This window comes from Vespula vulgaris, chromosome 11 (assembly GCF_905475345.1).
Source record: "Vespula vulgaris chromosome 11, iyVesVulg1.1, whole genome shotgun sequence".
Lineage (NCBI taxonomy): Eukaryota > Metazoa > Arthropoda > Insecta > Hymenoptera > Vespidae > Vespula > Vespula vulgaris.
The window spans coordinates 7,008,996-7,035,685 of NC_066596.1; the positions used below are offsets into that span (position 1 = coordinate 7,008,996).

General features: G+C 40.2%; 1 protein-coding gene across 3 annotated transcripts; it reads left to right on the plus strand.

Moving 5' to 3' along the window:
- The first annotated feature begins 513 nt into the window (after nucleotides 1-513).
- LOC127067443 (protein enabled-like) lies at nucleotides 514-26,488 on the plus strand. 3 transcript variants are annotated; one of them, XM_051002339.1, is made up of 9 exons: nucleotides 514-726; nucleotides 12,515-12,836; nucleotides 13,690-13,904; nucleotides 14,414-14,593; nucleotides 16,386-16,447; nucleotides 16,653-17,848; nucleotides 17,950-18,138; nucleotides 18,226-18,478; nucleotides 18,555-26,488. In XM_051002339.1, exons 1-9 carry the CDS (start codon nucleotides 722-724, stop codon nucleotides 18,581-18,583), a joined length of 2,451 nt encoding a protein of 816 aa, XP_050858296.1. In that variant the 5' UTR covers nucleotides 514-721; the 3' UTR covers nucleotides 18,584-26,488. The 3 variants fall into 3 exon arrangements, with proteins under 3 accessions (XP_050858296.1, XP_050858297.1, XP_050858298.1); XM_051002340.1 differs by having other exon boundaries at nucleotides 17,953-18,138; XM_051002341.1 differs by lacking the exon at nucleotides 14,414-14,593 and having other exon boundaries at nucleotides 515-726.
- Nucleotides 26,489-26,690: the final 202 nt, after the last annotated feature.

Sequence of the window (26,690 nt, forward strand, 5' to 3'; positions counted from 1 at the left end):
ACCGGTAAAGGAGAGAACTTAATATGAATAAATAACGTAAAGATATCACATTGTGTGTGTGTATATATATATATGTGTGTATATATATATATATATATATATATATATATATACGCGTAGTGATCTCGAGATACACATATAAGACATTGTTAAACGAGAAGAGTAAACAAAAAAATAGAGAAAGAAAAAACCAAACAAAAACAATAAAAAGCAAATTAAAATCGAAAGTTGGATCGTTCAATAATTAACATTTAATCGTATCGTATCGGATCGAGAGAGAGAGAGAGAGAGAGAGAGAGAGAGAAAGTGAGAAAGATATAAACATTCGATCAGCGAATAAGAACTCGAAGAAATCCGACGAATGGGAAAGGACCAATGACAAAGCGAGTAGCGGAAGACGCCATCTGGTTGGTGGATCGCGTCGAGCGAGGGAGCGAGCGTGCGAGGATAGTTTCCCTATCTATGATGGCGCCCGCGCACCAAGACGGAACGACGAAGGCGGTGGTGGTAGGAGTAACGAATCTCGAGAGTCGGCAATATGGCCGGCCAGATGTGCAGTAGCAGGGTGTCACGGTGGTGTTAGTGCCGCGCGTTATTTATGTCGAACTACCGAAAGTCTTGTCCGAATCTCGCGTGTTTTCATGGGATCGGTGATATACTTTGTAGAAGCAGGAATAACGCTTGCACGAGGGCATAGCACACGCTTCCCGGCCAAGCAAATATGAAGTAAGTAAGAGCTTTTTTTACTAGTAGACACACGGCATTATCGAATACACACAAATCGAGCGAACCTACGACGAGGACGACGACGACGACGACGACGACGAGGAGGAGTAATATATATATATTTCTTCGAAAGTGTTAAAATCAGTTAAGTCGATTCAAAGCCGTTGGATTTCTTTCTTTCTCTCTCTCTCTTATTATTTTGTCCCTACATATTTTTTTCTTTCTCACTCTCGCTACGCTCGTTTGTTTTTATTCAAATCTTTCTTTCTCTCTCTCTCTCTCGCTCTCTGATTCGCTCGTTCGCTCTCCCTCTCTCTCTTTCTCTCTTCCATACACTTTATTTCTCTGCTTCACCTTTTCGCTCATTCTCCCCTTCCAAGGCCTTACATGGGGACCTAACGGACTGTTTACGGCCCTTGACCCTCTGCCACCCGATCATCCTGGCAATCCCCCGTCACGACGCTCGCAAAAAGGATTCTTTCCATTCCTCTCTTCTCTCTCTTTTTAGCTTCTCCCTCGCTAACTCATCGGTTCTCTTTAAAATTCTCGTAGAATCTAACAGAGTTTAAAGACTTCCTTTTGGTTGAGAACAAGCAAGTTTTTTTTTCTCTCGACAGGAGATGGAGTCACACATACACACGCGCACAGAGAGAGAGAGAGACGACAGGAGCGTGTATACGTATACGAGAAAGAGAAAGATAGGGAATATAATAGGAAAGGGCGAGGAAGGATGTCGAAAGGAGGGGAAGGAAAAAGGAGAAAGAGAAAGATATTGTAGGTGGTGTGACGGGGGGACCAAGTAACGATTTTTGACAGAGCATTTCGATCGAGCATCATCCGCGGTATCGTGCATCGTGAAAACGAGCAACGCCACCAGCTGCTTTCCTGCCCTTCTTTGCGTCCTCGCCCTTCGACGTGTCCTCTTCCATCTCCCTCCGTTTCTTTATATATATGTATGTATCTATCTGTCTCTATCTTTATCTCTCTCTTTCTCTTTCACTCAACATCCTTGCATCGTCCTTCCTTTTTCCAAGTTCGCCAGCTCCTACTTCTTCTTCTTCTTCTTTTCTTGTTTTCTTTCTCTGTTTCTCCAATGAGAAGGTTTCTTGTATGGAGATCTCGCGATACTACGCACGTACGACGTGGTGGCTTTAAAATGCGATCGATGTCAAGGCGAGTGCGATGACTTTTCGTGGGACTCTCTTTCTCTGTCTCTCGCTCGCTGGCTCGCTCGCTCTCACGCACGGAAGGAAGGACTATACGCGCGCGTATCCTGGACCGGCTGCTTTAAAAAATGATTCTTCCCTCGGTAACTTGTAATTCTTCTTCCGTACGAGAAAAAAGACCGAAGAAATATCGTATTTACGTTTCCAGGAATATCGAACGAAGTAAAGAAAATTATTATAGATAGGTAGGATTGTTATATAGATAATGTAAATTATATACAAATTTTTAATTAGAAAGAAAACGTAAGCTAGTGTAATAAAAGAGAGATCTAGTCCTCTCGCTTCGTCGATCCTAGCTTATTTTCCTAGATATTTGCTAATCAGTTCCGTATATTTGCGTTCGTTGTTACGCTCCTCGAAGAATGAATAATAATCTGAGAATAGAAGATATACTTATGACCCACTTTTGTCCTTGGAAAAAGAAATGACGGAAGAAAGATCGGTCGAGATCGCGATTGGAAGTCGCCGATAAAGACTCGAAACAAGGGGTGGAAGTGGGGGAAAAGAAAGAACGGATCGCGGATGATTTCATGGATCATTACGAATTGCGATGCGATTAGTCGACGTTATTATCTCTCTATTATACTTTCGTAGAATTGAAAAAAGGTATTTCGTTGCAAGATAAGAAAAAGATATTTCTTTTTTTATTTATATATTGTTATTACAACGATAAACGATATCGATCGAATGAGTCATCGAAATGCGCGCGTGTGTGTGTGTGTACGTACGAAGAGGGGGAGGTGGCAGGAGGGGTGTGCGGGGGGCATTTCGAATCTCTTGAGTTTCGTGTACGTGGCAAAGAAGGGCGAGCTCGATCGATATTTTCTTCCTAATTTCACTAGGATATTTCTCTTCGTCATCGGGAACCTAGTGTGAGAAAGAGAGAGAAAGAGAGTCTAACGAGCGTGCACCTGGAAGTCACATGTAACGCGAAAGATGACGCATCTGCGCGTTCACTCGAGCAAAGCTTCTCGCATGTGTGCGCCTTCTGTATGCGCTTTTTACTGGTCGTGTCGCATAGAGAGCTTCAACGACCTCGCTATTTCCCATTATTCGGTACTACTAGAGGATTCAGGTAAAAATGTTGTCAATAAAATTGAGATCGAATGGAAAGAAGCGATTATTTTTGCCGAGTATACCATTTACGATTGCACTACATGTTCTCTTTAAAGCATTACAATTCTCTTTTCTTTTTGCTTAACTTCAAACGTATCCCCTTGCCTTTTACTTCTTCATTTGTTCTTATTCTTCCTCCCCTCTCTCTTTCTCTCTCTCTCTCTCTCTCTACCTATCTTTCTATCTCCTTCTTTTTCTTTCATTCTCTTCTTCGACTCGAAACGCTTTGCGAGTTTTACGACCGACAGGAAACAAGAATTATCCATAAAATCCGATTTCCTTTCGTATAATCGCCTTACGAACTACCGGACAAGTAGAATGAAAGAAAGAGAAAGAGCACGCTTTTAAGTCCACCAAACTCCTCTATAGAACTACTACTACTACTATTGCTACACCACTACACTGTTATTGCTACTACTATTGCTGCTACTACACTACTACTACTACTACTATATTACACTGCTACTACCATCGCTACTCTCGTTTGGTCTTTTAAGAAAGAGAGAGAACCTGTTCGATGATCGATACATCTTCTGAGTTCTGTTGCACGCATTATTTTGTTGTACCTTCGTTCAATTATTTTTGATTTATTTATTTCATTGTATTTTTAATCCTTTTTCTTTTTTTCTTTTTTAATTTAATTTAATCGATCTTTATGACACAGAGATCGACTTTTTTACGATCATACTCGTGCGTACTTTTATTGGTTCGGTTAAATGCGAGAGTTCATGCTATAAGTTAATGCATACGTACAACTGGTTTTGGTAAAGCGTACAAAAGCGCGTTAACGAGAAACAAAAGGCTTGCGGACAGGTTGAAAGAGTTGATGGTACGACGACGACGACTACACGACGTTTAATAAAGGAACGAATCAATGCGTTTTTCTGTCGTTCCTGTGTCGTCCTTATTCTTCGATCGAAAGAAAAATAAAATATATAGAGAGAGAGAGAGAAACTTTTAGTCCGTTCTATAATAATGTAAGGAGAAAAAAGTGGAGACTCGGAGCAAATTCACCGAGAAATTCAAACTCTTCCGAACGTGTTAGGGTCAACGTACCACAGTTATTTGCATCGTCAGCTTCCATCGTCTCTTTGCGAAATAGTTCGAGGAGGCATCTCGCGACGATCGAGACAGAAGACAAGCCGTGAGAAATAAATTTATAGGTAAACCCCGTTCGCGATAATTTCCGATATTAATGAAAATATTATTGTTATGAAAATTGCGTAGATTATAATATATCGGATTTCGACGATACGTTATTCGCGATCGATTATTGTTACACGTTTAATCTTACCCTTTGTCTCTCTGGTTCGTCGTAAAGCTCGCTTAAAAAAGATAAAAAATAAACGAAAGCTCGATAAGAGAGGTAGTAGTCCTCCTCCCGCTTGAATTCCAAAGGAACGTCGAGGCATAATAATCATTGTTCCAATTGCGGCACACGGGGAGTAACCACAGAAGATTCCAATGCTAATGGGATTGCGCATGTTAATGATGCGCAAAGCGTCGCAGCAGGACGATGATGCGATCGAAGAAGAAGGAGTAGAAGAGAGAGAAAAAGAAAAAGAGGTACAAGTGTCGTGGCATTATTATGTTGCATCGAACGAAACTTTTTCGTTACGATCAAATCTCGTAACAAAGGTGCTTTTGTTATTGAAGATCGATCTCTCTCTCTCTCTCTCTCTCTCTCTCTTTTCTTTTATCACGTATTTATATCATACAAATCCGTTATTCTTGCCGAAAAATCCACCTTCCTCTTCTTTGTTACCTTTCCTCTCGAAGGAGGAAACTCTTTAAGTTCAAACGAGATTCGTTGACGTTCTCTCATAGCCTTATATGCCTTTGTTACGAATCGTTCCACTTGTCTAAAGCTGCCTTCTTTTTTCCTATGCACACTAACAGAGTCTTCTCGTGCTCACTCATGAGTTTAATTAAGAGGTACGTGCCAAAAGGCACAAACGGGGTCGCTTCTGAGTTAGTTAGCAATAATTGCTGCGTACCTTGAAAAGAAAGAAATGGAGAGCTTGAAAGAGAAAGAAAAGGAAAATAGAAAATAGGTACGAATAAAACAGAAGACAAAATTTTACGCTTATCAAAAATATATCTTTTTCATTTTCGTACGACTCTCCTGATCGTCTTTTTCGCAATAACTTATATTTCTTTTAGGGTAAATAAAATGTGGTAAATATAATGATATAAGAGAGAGAGAGAGAGAGAGAGGGAAAGAGGCGCAAAACAATACTGTAGAAAAATCAATTGACTTTTTCTGCCAAGCGACTAAGTAGATACAGATTTCATAGCCGTCCAACCCGTGTCAAGACTTCGATTTAGTTCCGTATATTTTTGCGACATCCGATCGACAGGGAGTTCGAAGAGAGTTTGAGAAAACGAGGTTAGTGGAAACCGAAACGTCTTCTTCTTTCCGTCGAACTTTGGCAGTGGCTGGATAAACGTCTGTATACTCGTCAAATTTCGTTGGGAATGTTAGAGACGTTGAAGTTATGCCGACTATCAAACGGAAACGTTAGACGGGAGCGTGCATTGACAAGTACGATTTCTATCTCTCTTTTTCTCTCTCTTTCACTCTTCGTCTAACGAAATAGATCACAGAGAGAATACAGACGTCATCACAGTCGTGTCGTTACAACGGAATTGATAGAGCCTTCTCCTACTACTTCTTCTACTCCTGCGTTCAACGTAGAAAAATATCAAGAGGAATCTTTGGACGTAGAATTAAACCGTTGCAACTGATAGATTTATAAAATTCTTTAAGGGCTCGACTTACATTTAAGTCGGTATAATGTTCGCGTCCAAGCTGTCTCGTACACAAAGGGCATGGTATGATAAAAAGAAGGAGACGAAGAAGATACCTCGTAGATTTCTACATCCCTCGTGTCCTTGGTAGCTCCGTACCTTTATTTCGAAGCCGGTGATACGCGAGACTAGTGCATGGTCCCCCGGTGAAAAGATGATACATCGTACGTTCACAGGGGGTAAAGAGGGACGTGGGTGGTTTAGGAACGAGGGGAAAGGTGTATATAGGTATATGTACGTACATATGTATTATACAGGGTGTTCGAAAAAGCTACTTAAAAATGTTAACCCTTTGTATAACACAGAAGCAAGACGAACGAACGAGACGTAAGAAATAGATAGATGTTCGACAGAAAACGTTTCACTTAGATTTCGATCCGATCGATCCTAATTTCCTTATACATTTTGATTAATTCCTCTCCGATCGAAGCGTGTACTTCTTTTACACCCTGTATATTAGACGCATAACATCGGTCGAACGAACGAAGAACTACTCGAGTGTCCGTTCGGGGCTTGACTTACCTATCCAATTAATGTACCCGTTCAGTTACCATATGCTGCTGCTTTCGGCGATTGTATCGGGTTGTCTTTAAAGACAAAGCCGTACCCTTTCTCTCCTCCTCCTTTTGAAGAGTATCCGTTCTAGGTTTCAACGGCGACCGAATAAGCCAGACTGTCGTCTCTTACGATCTGACTCACGCTCCACTGTCAGGGACTTTTCCTCCCTTTCTTCTACCTTTCTTAGCCAGATTAGAGAACGTCGGTGGAGCCTTTAGCCTTGTAAACCTAGGACTAACTTCGAGATTAAAGTCCATTGGTGTGAACGAACTCGTTGACCTCGTTGTTGTAACGCCTGGTTAGAATTTTCTTGAGAAAAATCTCTTTAATGGATACAATGTTGTTGATTTTCTAGGAAATCAATGTAACTTATACGTCGTACGTCATCACCGAACGACCGCGGAAGAGAATACTCGAGCCGAGAAAAGATTTATGTTAGGCCGGTGCAAGGTCGAACAAGATGCGTCGAGAAACCTAATAAATTATTATACAACCGGTGCGCTCGGTACTACAGGGGAAAATGCCTTAGGCAATATAAATTTGTCGTGCGGCGTTCCCAATAGCGCTCTCGCTCACATGTTTGTTACGCTTTGCAGGATGTTGTAACTCTCGGAGCATAAAGCATGAAAAGCTGGTATCTCGCGGAAGTAACTCGATGCTTCTCCGGGCTAACACCGATAGCCCTCGTGCTCTCTCTCTCTCTCTCTTTCTCTCTCGCTTTCTTGCTGAATAAATATGCATATGCATTCACCGTTTCCTCTTCTCCGTCTCTTTTCGTCTCTTTCCTTCTCTCTCTCTCTCTCTCTCTCTCTCTCTCGCCATCCCTATGTCAAGAGAAAGAGATAAAGAAAGTACATATCAGTCGATTCGTGCATACAATCTTATATCGCTTCTATCTCTGATATTCGAGGAGGGAGAAAGAGAAAGAGAAAGAGAGAGGGAGAGAGAGAGAGAGAGAGAGAGAGAGAGAGAGAGAGAGAGAGAGAGAGAGAGGAGCGTAGGCTCATTTGCAAAACGAAATGATACGTTGTTTAGTGCGACAATCGCATCATCGTTTTACATTGTTGCATTCGTTATAGAGAAAGCTTTGGGATGCAGTCGAGTTGGAGAGCGGAACGGTTCGCGTATGTCGTATATCTATGAATGTATTAGATATCTATACAACATCATCGACGTCATCAACGGAAGTGAGAGAGTACAAAAGGGAAACGGAACGTTTCTTCTATCCTTTTTCAACGTATTCATCGGAAACAGTTCGATGAAAATGCGAAGGCAGGTTTTCTCTCTCTCTCTATCTTTTTTTTATACTCTTGAAAATGAGATTATTATTGGTAAAGAGAGAAAAAACGAACGTGCTGGAAGATCAACGAGACGCTCTCGATTTTTTAAGAGAATCTGTGTTATCGTTAATCTACACATGTATACGATAACGAGCGAGAAATTGACGTCACCGATTCGTAATTGAAAAATTTATCGAGGATCGATCGGATAAATCTGTGTAGAATGTTTCCTGGGTATCTCGATATTCTTTATTCGGGCAGCCTCGAATAAAATTAAATCTCGCGGTCGTCGGGTCGATATTTAAATTCTTTTCTGAAGCGTCGCAGTCATTAACCCGAACAATTAATCGTCCTAATTCTCGACAGTCGCCGACACCGAAAGGAGCACGTGGTAATGCTGGGGGAGATGATTGTTATGACCTGAATTTCTTAACTATTTCGTTCCTATTCGCAGAACGTCGAGCGATACGAAAAAGAAAGGGGCCGGGGAGGAAAGAGGGGAGGGGGAGGGGAATAAAAAAGAACAAAAAAAAAGAAAACAAATCGCAAAGTTCTTTCTTTTATATTCTTTCCAACGTGTGATTCTTCTGTACACTAGGACGTCACGTTGGTCGCGATACGATAGGAAAAATACGAAAATAAAGCGAAAGGAAACGCGAACCGTTCTTGGACTGTACCACCCGCGTCGAGTTCTCGAGAGTGGAAATTCGAGAAGTTTGAAATATTTGGACGAGTATTCTAATAGTTGACGCGTTGATCTTTACGGGAACTCGCACGATTCGTAGAGAACAGAGAACACGAGTAAACCACTCTCGAACGATCGTAACACCGAGTGTTTACGAAGCGCGAGAATGTTATTATTTGGTTTGGATCTTTCGCAGCAGGTACTTACATGCTTACCTATTCTCCTATACCACAGCCTTTTCTTCTAACTATTGGAAATTCTAATCGCGTCTAACGTAATGTTACTCGAGGTGCTGTTCGATTCGATGGTACGTACGTACGTATGTAGGTAAATATCAGTGTTTTTTTACGTTACCTTGACATTTTCAACTATATATCACGTTTATCTCTCCGCGTTAACAATACTACGATCAAACTATCGCATTGTTTATCAGTGAAAGAACCGATAACCACGATTCAAATTGCGAACTCCCTCAAGCGAGCCGAATTCAAAATAGCGTTAAATCGATAATTCATTCGGTGGTTCAATAGGGGAAGCTTCCCTGCAAATAGTCGACGAGGAGTTTACCCTGACAATAAATAACTATGGACGATCATCATTTTCGTTGAAATCTAAACCGTCCTCGTCGATCCTTGCTAAAACGACTCTTAGAAAATTCAGAGGGTTTTAGTTATTTCGTGGAAGTCCGACCTACTAAAGTTCCCGATTTATATCGTCCAATATTTTTCTTTCTCGCGACGAGCGTCGTTCATCGATTCGGTTGTTCCACGAACCACCCTCGAGTACGATCTTATCTTTAGAATTTCATCGTAAATTTTGTCAAAGCGAGAGAAGGAATAAACTCCTGTAAACGATATCAACGAGTCCGAACGAAATATTGCATCGAGAGTAAATTTTCCTTATATATCTATAAAAAAAAAAAAAAAGAAAAGAAAAAAAAGAAATAAAAAATGGACTTTGCTATCGTAGAACTTTCAAACGTCACCCATCGATTCTCGATCGATCGTCGATCGATTCCATAGTTGGTCGGTTAAACGCGACTATCGTCGGTTGGTCAAACCTCGCGTCCAACTCGCGTTATCGCGACTTCTAGCTTGGTGTGTCGAGTGGTAAGTACTACGTGCGACAGCACCGAGGAGGAAGTGATGGATGTGGCAGTATCTTAGCCACATCCTACCTCGTCCTGTTCCCGTTTCGCGAACGCACGGAGACTCGTTTTAACGATCAATCGCGGTGAAAGTAACACCATCCAGGAGTTCTTCCGCGAATCGATGAGCTAATTTTATCGTGCTTAGGGTTATCCCCATCCCCACCCCTACCTTCCTTCGTCTCCATCCTCCTTTTTATCGTCCTCTTCGTTTACTCTTCTCTCATTTTCGAAACCAGAGAGGTCAGAATTCCGAACTGTGGAGGTGCGCTCGATTATCGGAGCAAACGGAAACGCGATTAAAATAGAAAGTTTTAGCTCGACATTCGCGAACATAACGTTGATCAACGTTGTTACGATCTTAATTCGTTTAAAACGTAAAGTTCATCCGTAGTCAAAGGTTACTAACTTCGATAATCGGTCAACTAACGCGCTAGGACGTATTTCGATTTTATTTAAATTCGATTTTTAAAACCAGACGACATCGTTCTTTTTTTTTTTTTTCGAAAGAACTTCATCGATTTTTCGGATAAACTGGTCGCAAAGCGAAAGCTCGATCGAACGAGTCGAAGCAGCGTGAAATGTCATCTGTGATTTCGAGCGGAAGAAGCGGATAAGAATAATTCGTTGATCGTATAGTTTGCGTCGATTATTCGAGTGACAGCGAGATGTAATCGAAATGTACATATGTACGTACGACGCGAGATCGAGCTTGACTTTTGCTAAACTCTCTTTAGTACCGCACTCCCTCTCTCTCTTTCTCTCTCTTCCCCTCTCTCGTTCTATCGGAATGATCGTGTTATACATGGAGAACTCGAAACCGGCTAGACGATGAAAGACGAGGAAGAGGAGGAGGAGGAGGAAGAAAATCGAAGAGAAACGAAACTTATACATTCACGGGATCGGAAATCTCAACGGGGAGTAATTGTAACTGTTCGATAGAGAGCTACAAGTTCGTCTTGCGCGAGATCGAAAGTTTCTTCTGAAATAGCGACAAAGTCGAGGTAACAGGTTGAGGAAGACTTAGAAGGACGGTGATCTAACGGTACACCCCGTCCTGAACCGAGCGTGAATATGAAACCACTACGAGCAATACGGTCTCGTCGCGACAACGAGCAACGACGAATCGACGAGAGCTACCTATCTGGGAATATCACTGGGCATGGTAGTGCTGCATGCTAATATCGGCTTTTATCTCTCATCCTCTATCTAGCCGTTTTTTTTCTGTCGGGTATCCTCGACAGGCGCCGTCCGATATGGCAGAGAGAGAGAGAGAGAACAAAAAAACTATTTCACAGGAACATTTCCCGAGACACCGCCATTTTGTCCGTTTTTCTTTTTTCTTCTTTTTTGAAATTTCGATCGAGTTTCCCCTTCCTTTTTACATTAATCTCTCTCTCTCTCTCACTTTTCTTTTTTTCTTCTGTGCTTTCTCTTTCCGTGTTTACATATATACAGAAACTTGTATATACGGAAATACACAGGAAAGACATTTTATGTAGGACGATCGAGGTGGAAGATACGCTTCGTGTCATTTTCGGAGATAGTCCGACCTGTTTTTTTTTTGTTTTTTGTTCTTTAAAACGCGATCTCTTCGTCTCGTCGTCGGAGTCAAGGAAGCAAGAAAAATATCCGTCTACAAGAAGCAGTAGTGGCAGTAGCAACGGCAACAGCTACAGCAGCATCGTTTCGTTTCGAATCAACGTGTAGCCCGTTGAAACAGCTCGCGTTCTCAATCTCTCCGCGAACCGAGAAAGCCTTGCGGATTTATCGTCGGAAATAATCTCTCGTGGAACTTAACCGAACATTTTCTTTCTTCTTCTATCCGTATCTTTCTTTTCCTTTCTTCTTTTTTAATTACTCTGAAAGGTGTGTCCTTTAGAGATTAAATGCGGATTATTGCTTTGACATCGTCGCGAGAACGATAAGAGTCATGTTTTTAAAGGAAAAAAGTAATCATAAATACTAAGCGAGCTTTTCTCATCTCGTGCTATTCGAAACGCGCGCTTTCGCGATACGATACGATACGATACGATATGCGATCGTATCGAGAAAACGTTTTCGAAGCATTCACTTTTCTCTATTTCAAAAATAAAAAAAATAAAAATAAAAGGATGGAATTTTTAACATTATTGTCATTCAAAACGTTTTCTCTTTTCATTCACAGACGTTTACACGGATACGTGAGGAAACTCGAAACGATTCGAGGTACAAATAACGCGCGCGCTTACATCGATGTAGTAGAGAGCTTCGATCTCGTACGATACTCGAACGATACTCGAACCGGACGAGAAGTCGAAGGGATTTTTCATCGCGTTGGATGTTACGCAAACAAATTGAGTGACTACCTGGCTCCTGGTGATACGTACATAATAATATATATGTCTATATCCATACAGATATACGAACGTACGTCAATGAGCTGCTTTGCGTTCTCACTTTTACGTCGACCTTAGGCGTTCTTTTTTAAGCAGCAAATCGAGTCACGCTACTTTCACGCGTAATGTCGTAGAGAAAAATAAAGTTGCATAGCGTACTTGTATACCACCTAGATATGTAGTTTTACGCGTATACGTATATATCTTACACCGTTGAATACCGTCTCGCGTGCGATTGCATTGGCTGATTAGAAATCTGAGCTGGTACACCACGATTAAACGTTATAACGTTACGAGTAACATTATTAATTAATTGCAAGAGAATTATCGAATTATACCAAGAGGTCGAAGGTTTTTCACGCTTGAGAGTTATTTAAATCGCTAACGAGCAAAGGCAAGTGTTCAAGCTCGTAGTTAGCAGGTACCTATCTCGGTCGCGGAAGATTCATCTTAACGAAGCTTTTTCATTCTGTTTCTCTCTCTCTCTCTCTCTTTTCCTCCTTTTTTATCTTGCTACAGTGATCCCTGGTTTTACCAACTTTTTCATCGTAATTAAAGAACAACTTTTTTTCTCTAATTATTTTCAGCGAAGTGAGCATATCATCCGCTCGGGCGGCGGTGATGGTCTACGACGACGTCAACAAAAAATGGATACCGAGTGGTACCTCGGCAGGACTTTCCAAGGTCCAGCTATATCACCATCAGGTGAACAACACCTTCCGCGTCGTTGGGAGAAAGTTACAGGATCACGAGATCGTTATCAATTGCGCCATCCTTAAAGGACTGAAATATAATCAAGCAACGGTCACGTTCCATCAATGGAGAGACAACAAGCAGGTTTACGGACTGAATTTTTCTAGTAAGGACGATGCCGACGCTTTTGCGAGTGCTATGCTTCAAGCTCTTGACGTAAGTTTCCTCTTCATTGAAAAAAAAAAAAAAAAAAAAAAAAAAAAAAAAATCAGATAGTATTCAAAACGTAAGAGTTTTAAAATCGTTTCGACGTTTGCGATTATTTCCGGATAAATCTATTTGTATATATGAGCTGAAAAATTCGCGAAAAACTACGAGAAATTTCTAGGATGATTTTTCATTCTCAGTCCCTCTTTTACGATCGCTCTTGTTAGCTACTGGGACAGGACGACGACTATTAGCTGACCGTTATCGCGTGGTTATCCAGACAAAAAGAGGGTGGTCTGTTAAATTAATTTCGGTCATCATCCTCCTCCAAACGACCTTGCATCTTTTTTTCGGCATAAATTTCAAAAGACGCCGCTTCGTCATCGCGTCGTTAATATCGCGAGATAAAGAAGAATGGTGGAATAATTAGTTTCGTGGCAATTACAATTAGTCCATGGTGACCTTAGAATTGATCGTATCTCGTTACCGACACGACACTTTTAATCGAGTATCTACTAATTATCTGGAAACTCTTTCTTTCGTTTATATAATAACTTAAGAAGGCAACGTTGGAACATTTCCAAAGATATCCGACTTTTATTTCTTCTTTCGGTTACTTAAATTTGCGTCTTATCTTGTAAATTATTGAGAAGATCATTACGTTTAACTTTATAAGTCTCTAGTCGAATTAACGATCGTTTCTTTTTTCGACCTTCTTTCTCGATGGTCCGAAATTAACGTAGGTGCGAGTATTAAATTTTTCCCCGCATTTACGCTTACCCTCCTCGATGCCGCAGTCCCAGGACATTTAACAGAGTATAATTCAATTCAATTCGATTCAATTGTTCGACCGGTTGCGTAGGTGCTAAGCAACGGAAGCAACATATCAAGAAGTCTGGGTCCGGCAGTCGCACCGACGACTCAGCAGCAACCTGTTTATCAGCAGCAGCAGCAGCAACTGCAACAGCAGCAACAACAGCAACAACAGCAGCAGCAACAACAGCAACAGTCGCAGCAACAACAACAGCCGCAGCAGCAGCTGGCGAACGCTCAATACGAGGAGGACATGGGATACAGGTCGGTGATCTTTTGCTTGTCGAGACTCTTTCCTTTTTTTTTGTCCTGTCTATGGACGATCACGCTGAAAAGAGTGCCGTGCGTAAAAGCGTTTTGTTATTAGAATCATCGAACGAGTTTGAAATATTCATTTGTCAAAGTCAATGTATCCCACTGTTTAGCTCGAACGAACTTTGTTCCGATCATTCGTTAAAATTCAGTCGATCATTTTGACCGAGCAAAAAACAGTCTGATTCATTCGTACTGAACCTACCGATTGAATAAGCTCGTTCGTCCAGTGTCGCTGGATAATTATTTCGGTTACCAAGATTTAAGGCTCCGCTGTAAGAACGTACATGCGTTTCTTTCATATATATATATATATATATATATATATATATATATATATATATATATATATATATATATATGTCAAAACGTTAGAGATTTTGTCAAACGGAACGCGTAGACGTTCAATCAGCAGCCCCCTTTTGGGTTGAGAGCCTTTGGTCATAGTTGCGTGGTTCCAGTCAAGGTCATAGCGCGCGAGTCTCCTTGTCTTTGGGCCATCTTCCTGCCGGGGGCCAAACGGGTCTCTCCGTCGGGCCCCCGACACCAACCCCCAGTCATCATCCATCCGTTAGTAGCGCCGTCACCACCGTCATTCAGGTGGGCTGTTCGCGTGGCTCACCGGCCGAGGGACTCACGAGGTGATTTTGCGCCTTTTAAGCGACGATATTATCCATGTACTCGTGATTTACGATTTGGGATATCTCACGTCTGATCGTAAAAGAAATTTTGTGTTAAATTTATTCGACGATCTTCGATAATCTCGATTTTTATACGAGTCGAAATATTCTGATAATATCAAAAAAAGAAGAAAAAAAAAGAAAAAATAGATAAATAAAAGAACGAGAAAAAACTGCCTATCGAAATAATTTCACACAATATTTCTTACTTATTTTCATACTTAGTTTGAAAATCATTTCACCCTTTCAAACTTTGTCCTCTCATGACTTTCATTTTTTGTCCGCCCCTCACCCCCCACTAGAATCACGATCACTCTATCACACGATGCAATGATAGCTTCTGCATTCTTCTAATTGATAGAACATTTCTTTGACATTTCAATGCTTAATTTTCCTACAACACGTACTCTGGTGAATGTGTACGAATATAAAAGGAGAGAAAGGAAATAACCTTTTCGAGACCTCCGAAATAATGTTCAGAGTGTATGCAGCAATGTCGACCGTCGACGAAAATAACTCGAAATCGTAAAATGTCGGTATACACGGTCGTTTTTGATTTTTCGCGTTACGTTTCGTACGTGTGGTTGTAAAAAAAAAGAAAAAATAAAAGAAAAAAAGAAGGAACGAAACAAAAAGAGAGAGAGAGGAAAATTTATAATTCCGATTCGAGATATTGCATTTTCGTGTAATATATCAAGTCACGTTGTCGCTGAGTGTGCTCGCTCGAAGTTCCATTGAAAATAGTCATCGTTCGTTAATGCGTACGAGCTATTCGAGGAGCTACGGCAATTCGTTTTTCTACTTGTCGTCTCGCCATTCAACGCTCGCCAGTATTTATATTGAAACCATCCATTCCGAGAAATGTTTTTCTCGGTTGAACGAACGCCCTCTCTCTCTTTTTGCAAAAGAAAAGAAGACAAAAATATTCATCGTATTAAAACCTGAAACCCGGAGACGTCCTTTCGTTCGCGTTGATTCTTTTACTTGCTTCTTTTTTTTTTAATTTTTTTCAACTTTTCGAAAAGATCCGTGGATGAAAATGTTAAAGAAATTCGTCTAATAGTAATCGCAGTGGATATTTCACATGGGCGATGGTTATAACGCAGATGCAGTAGACACGACGACGGTACAAGATTAGAAACGGTACTGGGGTACTCAGCTGTGTTTACTCGTTCTCTCCACCTTCTCTTTCTCTATCTCGTATCCATGGCTTTTTCATCTCAATACTCCTAAAACGCCGGGTCCTCCTCTGGTACTTGTTAGATGAAGCGCATAAAATAATAGCAATAGCGATAATCTATGTAAATAATGCGTTGAACCTACCGATAAGTTTTAGACGTTAGTTGACATTTTCCAAGAGCGTCCTTACGGGTGTGTAACGTGATATTGATGTTTAGCCACCTTAGCGGTAGCCTGCGATAGCTTTAATCTCGAACAAATATCGCATCGAGATTACGATTGTATGTTATTCGTTTCCGATTATCGTCGACGTACACGTCGAAAATAGATATATTGGTTTGTTACATACTCGAAAACCCGTACGTAGGATGGTTAATAGAAGCACTTATCGCTAGGGTGGTTGAGACGAACTTTAGACACCATTGTTCTCTAGATATAGCTGATCGTTAGAGATATAATACTTTTCTATTTGTTAGTCTAGTTGGCTGATCGAACACGCTTTGCACTAACCATACGTGCATCACCCTGCGTAACAACGTCGTTCGTATTGTAATCGATTTCGTTCTGAATCTAGGACTATGACCAGAGAAGACGTGGCGATCATTCAGGAGCGCAGAATGTCCCAACAGAGTCAAGGTACGTTACTTAAGAGCGCTCTTACAGGTTCTTGTTGGTAACCGGAATGGACTCTAACTTTCTTGTAAGTTGTAACCATTCGTTATTATCAGAATTAAGCTGTATAAGGTCGTACATTAAAACCCGTATGGGAAAAGAAAGAAAAAAGAAAAAAAAAGAAACAGAAAAAACAAATTCTCTAGAACGTTGAAACGCTTCTATACAGCAACGAACAGTCCGAGCGCCATTTCACCGAGCTGCCCGCCAACGACGCAACAGCAGCAGCAGCAGCAGCAGCAACAGCAGCAACAGCAACAATCGGGTCATCACAGAACGTCGTCCGCACCGCCGGCGCCGCAACCTCAACAGCAGCAACAGGCCGCTCAACAGCAGACGCAACCGCAACAGCAGCCGGCGATTCAGGGGATGCAAGGACCGATAGTCTCTTCGACCGGTCCTTTATCCGCTGGCGGAGGTGGACCTCCGGTACCACCGCCGCAACCACCCGCGGCGCCACCCGCTCCTCCGTGTCCGCCGTCTATGATAAACTTCAATGCACCCGTACCGCCGCCCCCGATGATGATAAATCAGTACGCACAATCGCCATCCTCTCAAACGCAGGCTCAGTCGCAATCGATCTACGCGGCACAGAGTCAGGGTAATCAGTACGGCGGAGGAGCGCCCGGTAACAATCAGTATTCGAATCCCAACGTGACCGGATCCGTCGTGGTCGTGGGTCAGAATCCGAATCAGTACGCGTCTGCCGGTCAGAACAGCTTTTACGGGAACAACGGACAGGGTAGTAACGTGTACGGTAGCGGTGGTCAGGCTGGTCAGACCAGTCAGAGCAATCAGTATGCTGTGGTCGGCGGTCAGGGCACGCAATACGGTGCCGGTGGCGGTAGCGGGCCTAGCAATCAGTACGCGAGCAACAGTTCGATCGTTCAGTACGCCGGCGGTCCACCTTCGGCGGCTAGCCAATACGCTGCCGCTGCCGCTGCCGCCGTGGTAGCTCAACAACAAGGCCAGACGCAGTACGGTGTCGTGTCGCAACCGCAGCCACCGTCTTACGTTACCGGACAAGTGCAGGCTGTCGCCAACGCGAATCCTTATGGTACCCCCTCGAATTCGGTGAACCAGTATGCCAGCGGAGGACACCACGCGGTCGCCGCTAGCGCTTACGCTCCACCGCCGCCCCCCATGGTACCATTGGCGGCTGGTCCCGCTGCCCCACCTCCGCCTCCACCCCCACCCGCGCCTAACGCAAGCAATGCCTCGAATCTTTCCGCTTCTTCTTCTTCTTCTTCCGCCGTCGTATCCTCGTCCCCTTCGCCCTCCGTAACCACGAACAACGATCCACCGCAACCGGATGCCAATTCTCTCGCTGCGGCCCTGCAGGCTGCCAGGCTCAAGAAAAAGCAGGTTGGTATGTCGGCCAACGATGAAAACTTAAACTCTCCTCGTCCTGTTATATAAACGACGCTTCTTCTTCTTCTTCTTCTTCTTCTTCTTCTCTTCGCCAGCAGCAAACGCAGCCCGTGGAAAATAGCGGTTCGAGTACCAGCAGTAGCGGAAGCGGAGGAGGCGGTGGCAATTACGGGACGTTGGGAAGAGGCGGAGGTGGCGGTATGGCTTCTATGATGGACGAGATGGCGAAAACGCTCGCACGTAGACGCGCTGCCGTTGAGAAGAAGCAACCTGAACAACCACCGGTTCGTTTAAGCGAGTCCACCTTCTCGAGCGTTCCCTTTACGAGCCAAAATATCTTTTATTACGAGCACCCTCGTCTATCCTTTTAGGAACCCGAAAGTTCACCGGACAAGAAGTCTTGGGACAAGAGCAGTTCGTCGAACAATAAATTTTCCAACGGAGCCGAATCACCAAAGTCGGTTCGAAAAAGGTTTGGCTCCGCTTCCGAGGACACGCTTCTCAAAGTCAATGGCGTTAACGACGGTTCCTCCTTGACGGCGCAAGAAATGGAGGCGTTTAAAGCAGAGATAATTAAGGAAGTGCGCAAGGAGTTTCAAAAGATGAAGCAAGAAATAATCGATGGTAGGAGTTTGAATTAAATCGAATCGATGGTGTTGACGACGAGTTGAAATTAACTTTTATTTTTCTCTTTTCCTAGCGGTAAGAACAGAACTGAGTAGAAGGTAAAAGACGACGAACGAAACTAATCCGCACGACTAAAAGGATCTACGAAGACGGGACGAGGAGGAGGCAGTGAAGGAGAGAGAGAGAGAGAGAGAGAGAGAGAGAATGAGAGAGAGAGAGAGAGAGAGAGAGAGAGAGAGAGAGAGAGAGAGAGAGAGAAACGAAAGATTTGATTAGATGATAGCTCGATCGAAGCATTATCGACATTCACACATACAGGTTTTTATTACATATTTGCGAGAACGCAGTGTAGTTATACCATGTATATCGATCATTTGTGTGTAAGTACGTTATCCTAGCTTAGTATCTTAAGTGATCGTACACCTTGGTTACCTATTTCGACAAAAAAAAAAAAAAAAAAAAATAATCGCGAAATGCCGTTGGATCAATTGAGCCGCACAATCGTTCGTAATTGCATATGATTTTAGAATTTTTATACGCACATGAGGGCGATCTACGTGTATCGTTGAGTTAAATACCGCGTTAAAACGAACAATTATTCACGCACAGTACATTCAACGTAAATTACGTTAACATTGACGTGCAAATACTAAACTAAAACGTTCGTAACGTATTTACATAATCACGATCAGTTATGTATGTATAAGCAATAGTTTTTCAAGCAAAGGTTTTTATTTTTATCGACTTTTAACATCGAGGATATAATGAAATTGAAGATTAGCTCAATTGACGCAACGCGACGACGATTCATTATCATATATTTTTTAATCTCATATGATCAAGTAGGATTTTTAAAGCATTTTGTAATAACGTTAAGACAGATAGAATAACGGTCCCGTTATAAAGGATAAATGTACAGAATTCATTCACCAACGTCGTGGCACATTTTACTCCTTGACATGATTGAAGAGAGAGAAAGAAAGAGAGAGAGAGAGCGAGAGAGAGAGAGAGAGAGAGAGAGAGAGAGAGAGAGAGAGAGAGAGAGAGAGAGAGAGAGATAGAGAGCATTTAGTTTCATCTAGATTTTCGCGTAAGTTTTGAATGAATCCAATTGCAAAAATACGTATCTACGTCAGGACGATACATTCCAAACGCGAACAGAAGATCGAAGCGAAGCACTCTTTTGTTTGTCGTTTTTTATCTTTTTTATTTTTCTAATCATCATCATCATCATCATCATCGTCGTCATCGTCATCGTCGTCATCGTCATCGTCATCATCATCATCATCATCATTATTATTATTATTACTACTACTTCTTTTTTCTTTTTTATAAATTCATAAAGCATCGCGACACGGCCACGACTTTGGACAATCAGATTCGCAATATTTCCTACGTCTCAAACGCGAATACAACGTAAAATAAATGCGTTATTATAATAATAATAATAATAGAGATGCTAGAACAGTGCTTTGCGCTTGTAACATTGATAAGAATTTTCTTACGTTATTTTTCAAATAATCTATGCCGAGTCGTTTGGTATAAGTAATTTTTTGTTTATTTTTTTGTTCTTTTTTTTTGTTTTTATACACCGATACGTTACATTGTACACTGCGTGTCCTCGACGATGGCATTACCCATCGGCTATTGTAAAGGTGATAAAAAGAAAAAATTGTAAAATGTTAATGTAACAAGTCGCATGAAAAACACAAAACGATAACGTACCTTTTACACGCGTATGTGTGTATATACGCTGAATTAACACACACGCTCGCATACACCACGTACACGATCGTTCGAACAGTTTTACCATTTCTCTATTTCAGTCATCATCGGATTAGCCGCATTCGTAAAAGTTTTGTTTTTTTTTATATATATATATAAAGTGGCACGATGACTTAACCCAATCGAGATTTTACCGAGCTAAAACTCTTTATCCGATTTATCGACCTACATATAAATACATAAATAACGATAACACATATTCCATTTGCCAGGTGCATCCAAGAAATTCCATTTTATACGAACGGTCATAAAACTCGATCATCCATATATTCTACGATGATATCGCGTTGAAAGTCGCGATGGGTTTTCCTTTTAAAGGCTGACGAGAAGACAGGAATAAGTTTCGCGCATACGTAAAACGATTTCTCCTTTTCGAGGCTTCGCGCCGTGAATTATAACTAATTATAATCTTCTCGTACGTATTATTGATAAGTACTCAAAATAATCTAAGAAATTCGAAATTTTTCGAATGTATACCGGTTCGTCGAAACGATTTCTAGTCTGTCGTCGGAATGAAAAAATAATTTGAGAGAGAAAGCGAGAGAGCGAGAGTGTGTGTGAGAGAGAGAGAAAGAGAGAAAGAGAGAGAGAGAGAGAGAGAGAGAGAGAGAGGCGGCATTATCATTTTTTTCTTCGGTGTTTCAAACGTGCCGAAAATATCGATGGAAGAGTCAAGAAAGAAGAAAAACAAAAACGAAAGAAAAGGAACAACGTAGAAATAGAAAGAAGAGGAAAAGAATGAAAATTACGAACGAACAATGGAAGACAAAAATAATTATCAGCGATCGCCCGTGGCAATGCATTTTCTTTTTTATAAGGATAATCGCGACGTCCTCTTATAATTTTATATATATCTCTTTTTTATATATTTTATATATATACACATACACGCACACACGTATACACACATATCGATACGACATCGATGATACTAACGCTACTTTTCGTAACGCACCATTAGAACGGCTAAGCTTTTTTAAACATTTTCGATTCGACTTTTCATAGAAATGAGAGATGAAAAGTCGTATTAATTTTTAATTTTTTTCTTCTCATTGAGAAGAAACGAATGATTAATAATAGAAACGGTGAGATAGAGATAGAGAGACGGAGAGACGGTGATACGCGGAGAAGGGAGGGGGATAAAAAGCGTAACTAAGGAAAGGAGAAAGCAAAATTGAAAGAAGAAAAAAAAAGAAAAGAAAAGGTCGCGCGTGTGTGAACACGTGATATGCAATTGATACGCAATTATTAAAATATGCAATTAGATACGCGCCAGGCACGCGTACGTACGTTATTGTACACGGATCGGTATTTTTTATCTATATATTTTTTTAAAGTAATTTCTACTATCGTTTTCTTACCTTTGTAAATATAAATTATCATCGCGCATGGTTCTTCCAACATAATATATATTTATTTTTTACTTTCTTTACGGTAAACGTAGAGAGAGAGGGAGAGGAGGCGGGATGGAGTGAGAGGGAGAGGGAAAGGAAGAGAGAAGGAGAGAGCATGTTTATTGTACGTAAGCGAACGAAAGACGGAGTTAGTGAGACGCACGTTGCTGAAGTCAAAGGAAGGTCTCTATCTTCTTTATGCATATATATATATATATATATATATATATATATATATATAAATACATACATACATACATACATACGTATACATACGTGCATAGCATATGTAATTTTGTTCTTTTCTTTTTCAATTACAATCATCTTTTTCTAAATTTTTACTCGAGCTCGCTTTCTTCTTTATCGCATAACACGAGTACACACACGCATGATACAAGACCCTAAGAGGAACAAATACGAAGGACATGGGCACACACGCATACATACATTATGCACGCATGCCATTCCAATTCGATTATTCGACGTTCCTGACTCGCACTCAGGGGAGAATTCTTTAAAGTTCATAGGACTAATTGCAATATCTGTTATCTCTTGATTATTAAGGAAAGGGAGGAGAGACACTCTTTCTCTCTCTATCTCGTCATTTATCTTTTTTATATTCTTTGTGAAGGACGCTCTCGAACGTAGGAGAGACATTCGCATTCTTATGTCTCGAGTATGGTGTTCCTTTTTCTTTGTACTATTTTTTTCTCTGTTCTCTTTCCCCACCCCTATCTCTCCATTTTTTCTTTCGTCTAGTAGTAATAGTAATAACAACAACAACAACAATAATAATTGTTATAATAACAGTAATGATATAATAATAAAAATAATAATAACAAGAATAATAATTATAATATTATAATAATAATAATAATAATAATAATAATAATAATAATAATAATAATAATAATAATAATAATAGTTACTCACGCTTTTTTGGAGGTTCATCCCTTGATCGGAGTTATTACTCGAGAGAGAGAGAGAGAGAGAGAGAGAGTGACAGAGAAAAAAAAACTACCAAGTACCTAAAGCATTCATTGTTGTCGTTTCGTAGGAGTGCATAAGAAAATAAAAAAGAAAGAAGGGGAAAAAATATAATGACGCAAGTTCCTCCAAGGATCTACCGATTTCTCGTACGGACGTTCGGGACTATTACGCGTTGTGAAATAATTAATTAATCATCGAGTTTCGATGATTCGAATCGAGTTTTCATATGGCGGAACGCGTCGTAAGAAATCGCGAGAACGGGAGGGATGGTTCCTTGATGCCTTTGCAATAGTTTTTCGAATAGTGCTCGGTATATTCACTGAAACGCATTATATCATAGATATTAAGTGTGACCGTTATAAAAGGGTTAAAACTTTGTATAAACATTTAACGAGTAAAGGAAAACATGCAAGAAAGAAAGAAGAAAAAATGAACAAAGAAATAAATAAAGAAAGAAAAGGAGCAACGTGCGCACGCTTTTTAAGAATGTAGAATACTTCTCACCGAAGTAGAATCGTGTTGTTTCGCAGTAAGAAACTTGGAGGGGCGAAGAAGCATAGGGGAGGGGGAAATATGAAGAAAAAAAGAGAGAGAGAGAGAGAAAATAAATAAATAAATAAATTCGATTAAAGAAAGAGAAATTTTGGTTGGTATCATCGAACTCGTTCGGTAACAGATTGCTTTTGATTTTTTCTTTTCTTCTTCTTTTTTTCATTTTCCTTTTCCTTCTTCTCTTTTTATTTTCTCTTTTATTTTTCTCCTGACGTTCGAGATCGTGAACGAAGAATTCGAAACGGCGATCGTGCCTCGTTACTTCCGACCTTGATAACCGACGATAAACGAAGCTGTCAAATATACATATATATATATGTATGTATGTATGTATGTGTATATGTATGTATGCATGTATGTATGTATTTGCGTGTGCGTTGTACCCTAAAATGAATCGTCGAAACTATCGGTGATAGTAGTATCGGCATACGCGCGATCGGGATCTCGATCTAATACTTTTATCTAAAAGCTTTAAATCTGGATCGACTTGGCCTGAAGTAGAACAACGATCCTTGTATAATAATCGCAACGAGACACGATCGTTCGACCTTTGTTCGAAAAGTTGCGATAATATGTTACATCTTAACTATATAGAAAATGAAAGCAAGCAAGAGAGAGAGAGAGAGAGAGAGAGAGAGAAAGAGAAAGTTAGAATACGGGAAAGAATGAAAGTGTGACGAGTAAAAGAGAGAGAGAAAGAATGCGAGTGAACGTGCGAATGAAAGAGAGAGGGTCGAATTAAAAAGAAACGGCTGTTTGTAATGTGCTCTTCGGAAAGCGGCGATCTCTTTTCCTTTTTTTTTTTAGCGGGATCTTATCGTCGAAAGAAGGAAATAAAAGGAAGTTGAAGAAAAAAGAAAAATACAAAAAATAAGAGAGAAAATTGCTGCAAATCTGTTACGCGAATAAAACAGCTGCGGCACTCGCAATTACCTTTTTTAGTATTAGAATGCATTTATATATACACACGGATACACATACACATACACACACATGCATACGTACATACATGTGTATATATATATATGTGTATGTATGTATGTATGCATATATATGATAGATACTATAATTTTACTATGGTAGTCCTAACGAGAGTATTAAGAGTGTTTGTTATAATTAAAAAATTATTTAAGGATCGAGCGAGATGTACGAGAGAGGTCAAAATAAAACTAAAAAGATATAAAAAAAAAAAAATATAAGAAAAAGAAACAGAAAAAATATTAAAGAATGAGAGAAAGAAAGGAATAAGAACGAGGAGAGATGATAATAGGCGTACGCGTCCGTGATGAATATAATCGATGAGAGAAACGAGGAGAGAAAAAAAGATATAGTAACCGAGGCCATTTATAAACACTGTGTATTGTAATTACTGTGCTACCATTGAAATATATAAAGGATTAAGAACCAGACGCTTTTTCGGACGCTCGCGATCGTCGACGCGAACAGAAGGAAGAAAGAACTAATCCCCTCATTTTTCTGACGCCGTCGTCCAAGTTTACCTTTTCCCCGTGAATCCGGTTTTTTATATTTCTAGAAGATATCTAATGATTTTGTATATAATCGATTCGTGCAACTAACTATATAATAACCTTTGTCGTCGATCGCGAGCGTTTTGTTTCATCAAGAAATTCGTATAAATACTTATTCTTAAGCGGAGGAAGCATTTAAAGAAGGAAAAAAGAAAGAAAGGGAAAAAAAAATAATAATAATAAATATAATAATAATAATAATAATAAGTTTTACTTATGTGATGATCAAAGATTAACTTGTTAAGCGTTTATACATTAAGCCAAATGGGGGATACGACTTTGCTCGGAAGAGAAAATCAACGTCTTTTTGAAAATTCGATAAACGAGATGAACGAATGAGAGTGGAAAAAAAGAATGAAAAAAGAAAAGAAAAAGAGAATAGTCCTTAAGTTTTATGTCTCTCTTTCTCTGCCGGAGCAATATCGATCCCACGATGATAGAAAGCAGATTCCAACGTATGGAATTCGCTCTTCGACATAAAATCCGAAATTTTGCGTCGAGTCAGGATACATATATAATAAGAAAGTCACTTCAGAAAATCGTTGCACATCGAGACGTATCGTTGTACTCTCTCTCTCTCTCTCTCTTTCTCTCTCTCTCTCTCTCTCTCTCTCTCTCTCTCCTAAACATTTTTTAAATAAGACTACTGGTGATATGATACATTGTTCTCAATTAACTTTTAAACAAACTATACGTTTACGTAAAACTCCAATGATCGACTGCCAAAAAAAAAAAAGAAGAAAAAAGAAAAGAAAAAAAAATATAGAAGAAAACTCGTTCGAACGGTTCTTTTCTGCACGAATACGAGCGATTGTAAACGATATCGTCGAACTTAACTAAGGATAATTGTTATTAACGAAGAGGACGAAGATGAAGAGGAGAACGAGAACGAGGACGAGGACGATGAGAGAAGAAGGAAGAAAGGAAGAGAAAAGGTTCTCACAACTATACAATAATTTATAGAATACGAGAGGCTGGCTAATTTAAATAAGCCAACGTGCTTACGAAAAAGTGCGATTATTATAATCCATTTGGACTCGTCGCGCTTGTTTCTTCCGTGAACAAACAAACGTTAATCCTCGATCAGATAAATCCCCGATATCCTTTCATCAACGATATACAACTTATATTCCTACGGATCACCGGCAACGTCCACCATCGGCAATTGGTGAGACCGTATTCCTATTCGTTGTTGATCCGTATGTTGACAGGATTATCATTATCATTATCATTATCATTATTATTATTATCATTATTATTATTATTATTATTATTATTATCATTATTATTATTATTACTATTATTATTATTATTATTATTATTATTATTATAAAAGTAATAAGAGACAGGAAGCTTCATTTTATAACGTATCACGTATTATTAACGAAAGACGGGGGCCGAATCGAAGCGGAGTTCGACGATGAGGAAGAAAAAAAAAGAAAATTAAAAAAGGGGGGAAAGCTTGGGGGAAGGGAGGAAGGGTGAACAAAATGGGAGTTTTATGTATTCGAAGAGAGAAGGAGGGAGGGGGGTTGAACAAATTTGTATCAAACGCCGTTTAACCGTGCTGGTTAAAGCGGTAAGAGAGGAGAGAGAAAAAAGAAAAAGAATTTAAAAAAAAAAAAAATAAAAGAACAAGAAATGGCGCGAATTAAAGCGAGCACTGAATATCGGCGACTACTTCGTTTCTTAAGACGTATCTTGAAAATATTTGTATGTAAATGAATGACAAAATAATAAAAAGTATACGCTGTAAACGTTCCGTATATTCTTTTTATGCGGCATGATATGATTTTTCAGGGATTACTTTAGAATCTTACTGCGAATTTTTTCGTAGAGATTCTTCGTAGAATCCCTTAGGTTATCAGTGAAATACATTTTGAGAACCACTGGGATTAGAGATTTACGACCTTCCAGGTCGCCCAACTGGGACACTCCGTTCCCTTACTGTTCACCGTT

Coding starts and splice junctions, on each gene's coding strand:
- LOC127067443 (XM_051002339.1), top strand. Junction 16,448..16,652: donor AATGTCCCAACAGAGTCAAG/GTACGTTACTTA, acceptor GCTTCTATACAG/CAACGAACAGTCCGAGCGCC. Junction 18,479..18,554: donor GAAGCAAGAAATAATCGATG/GTAGGAGTTTGA, acceptor CTCTTTTCCTAG/CGGTAAGAACAGAACTGAGT.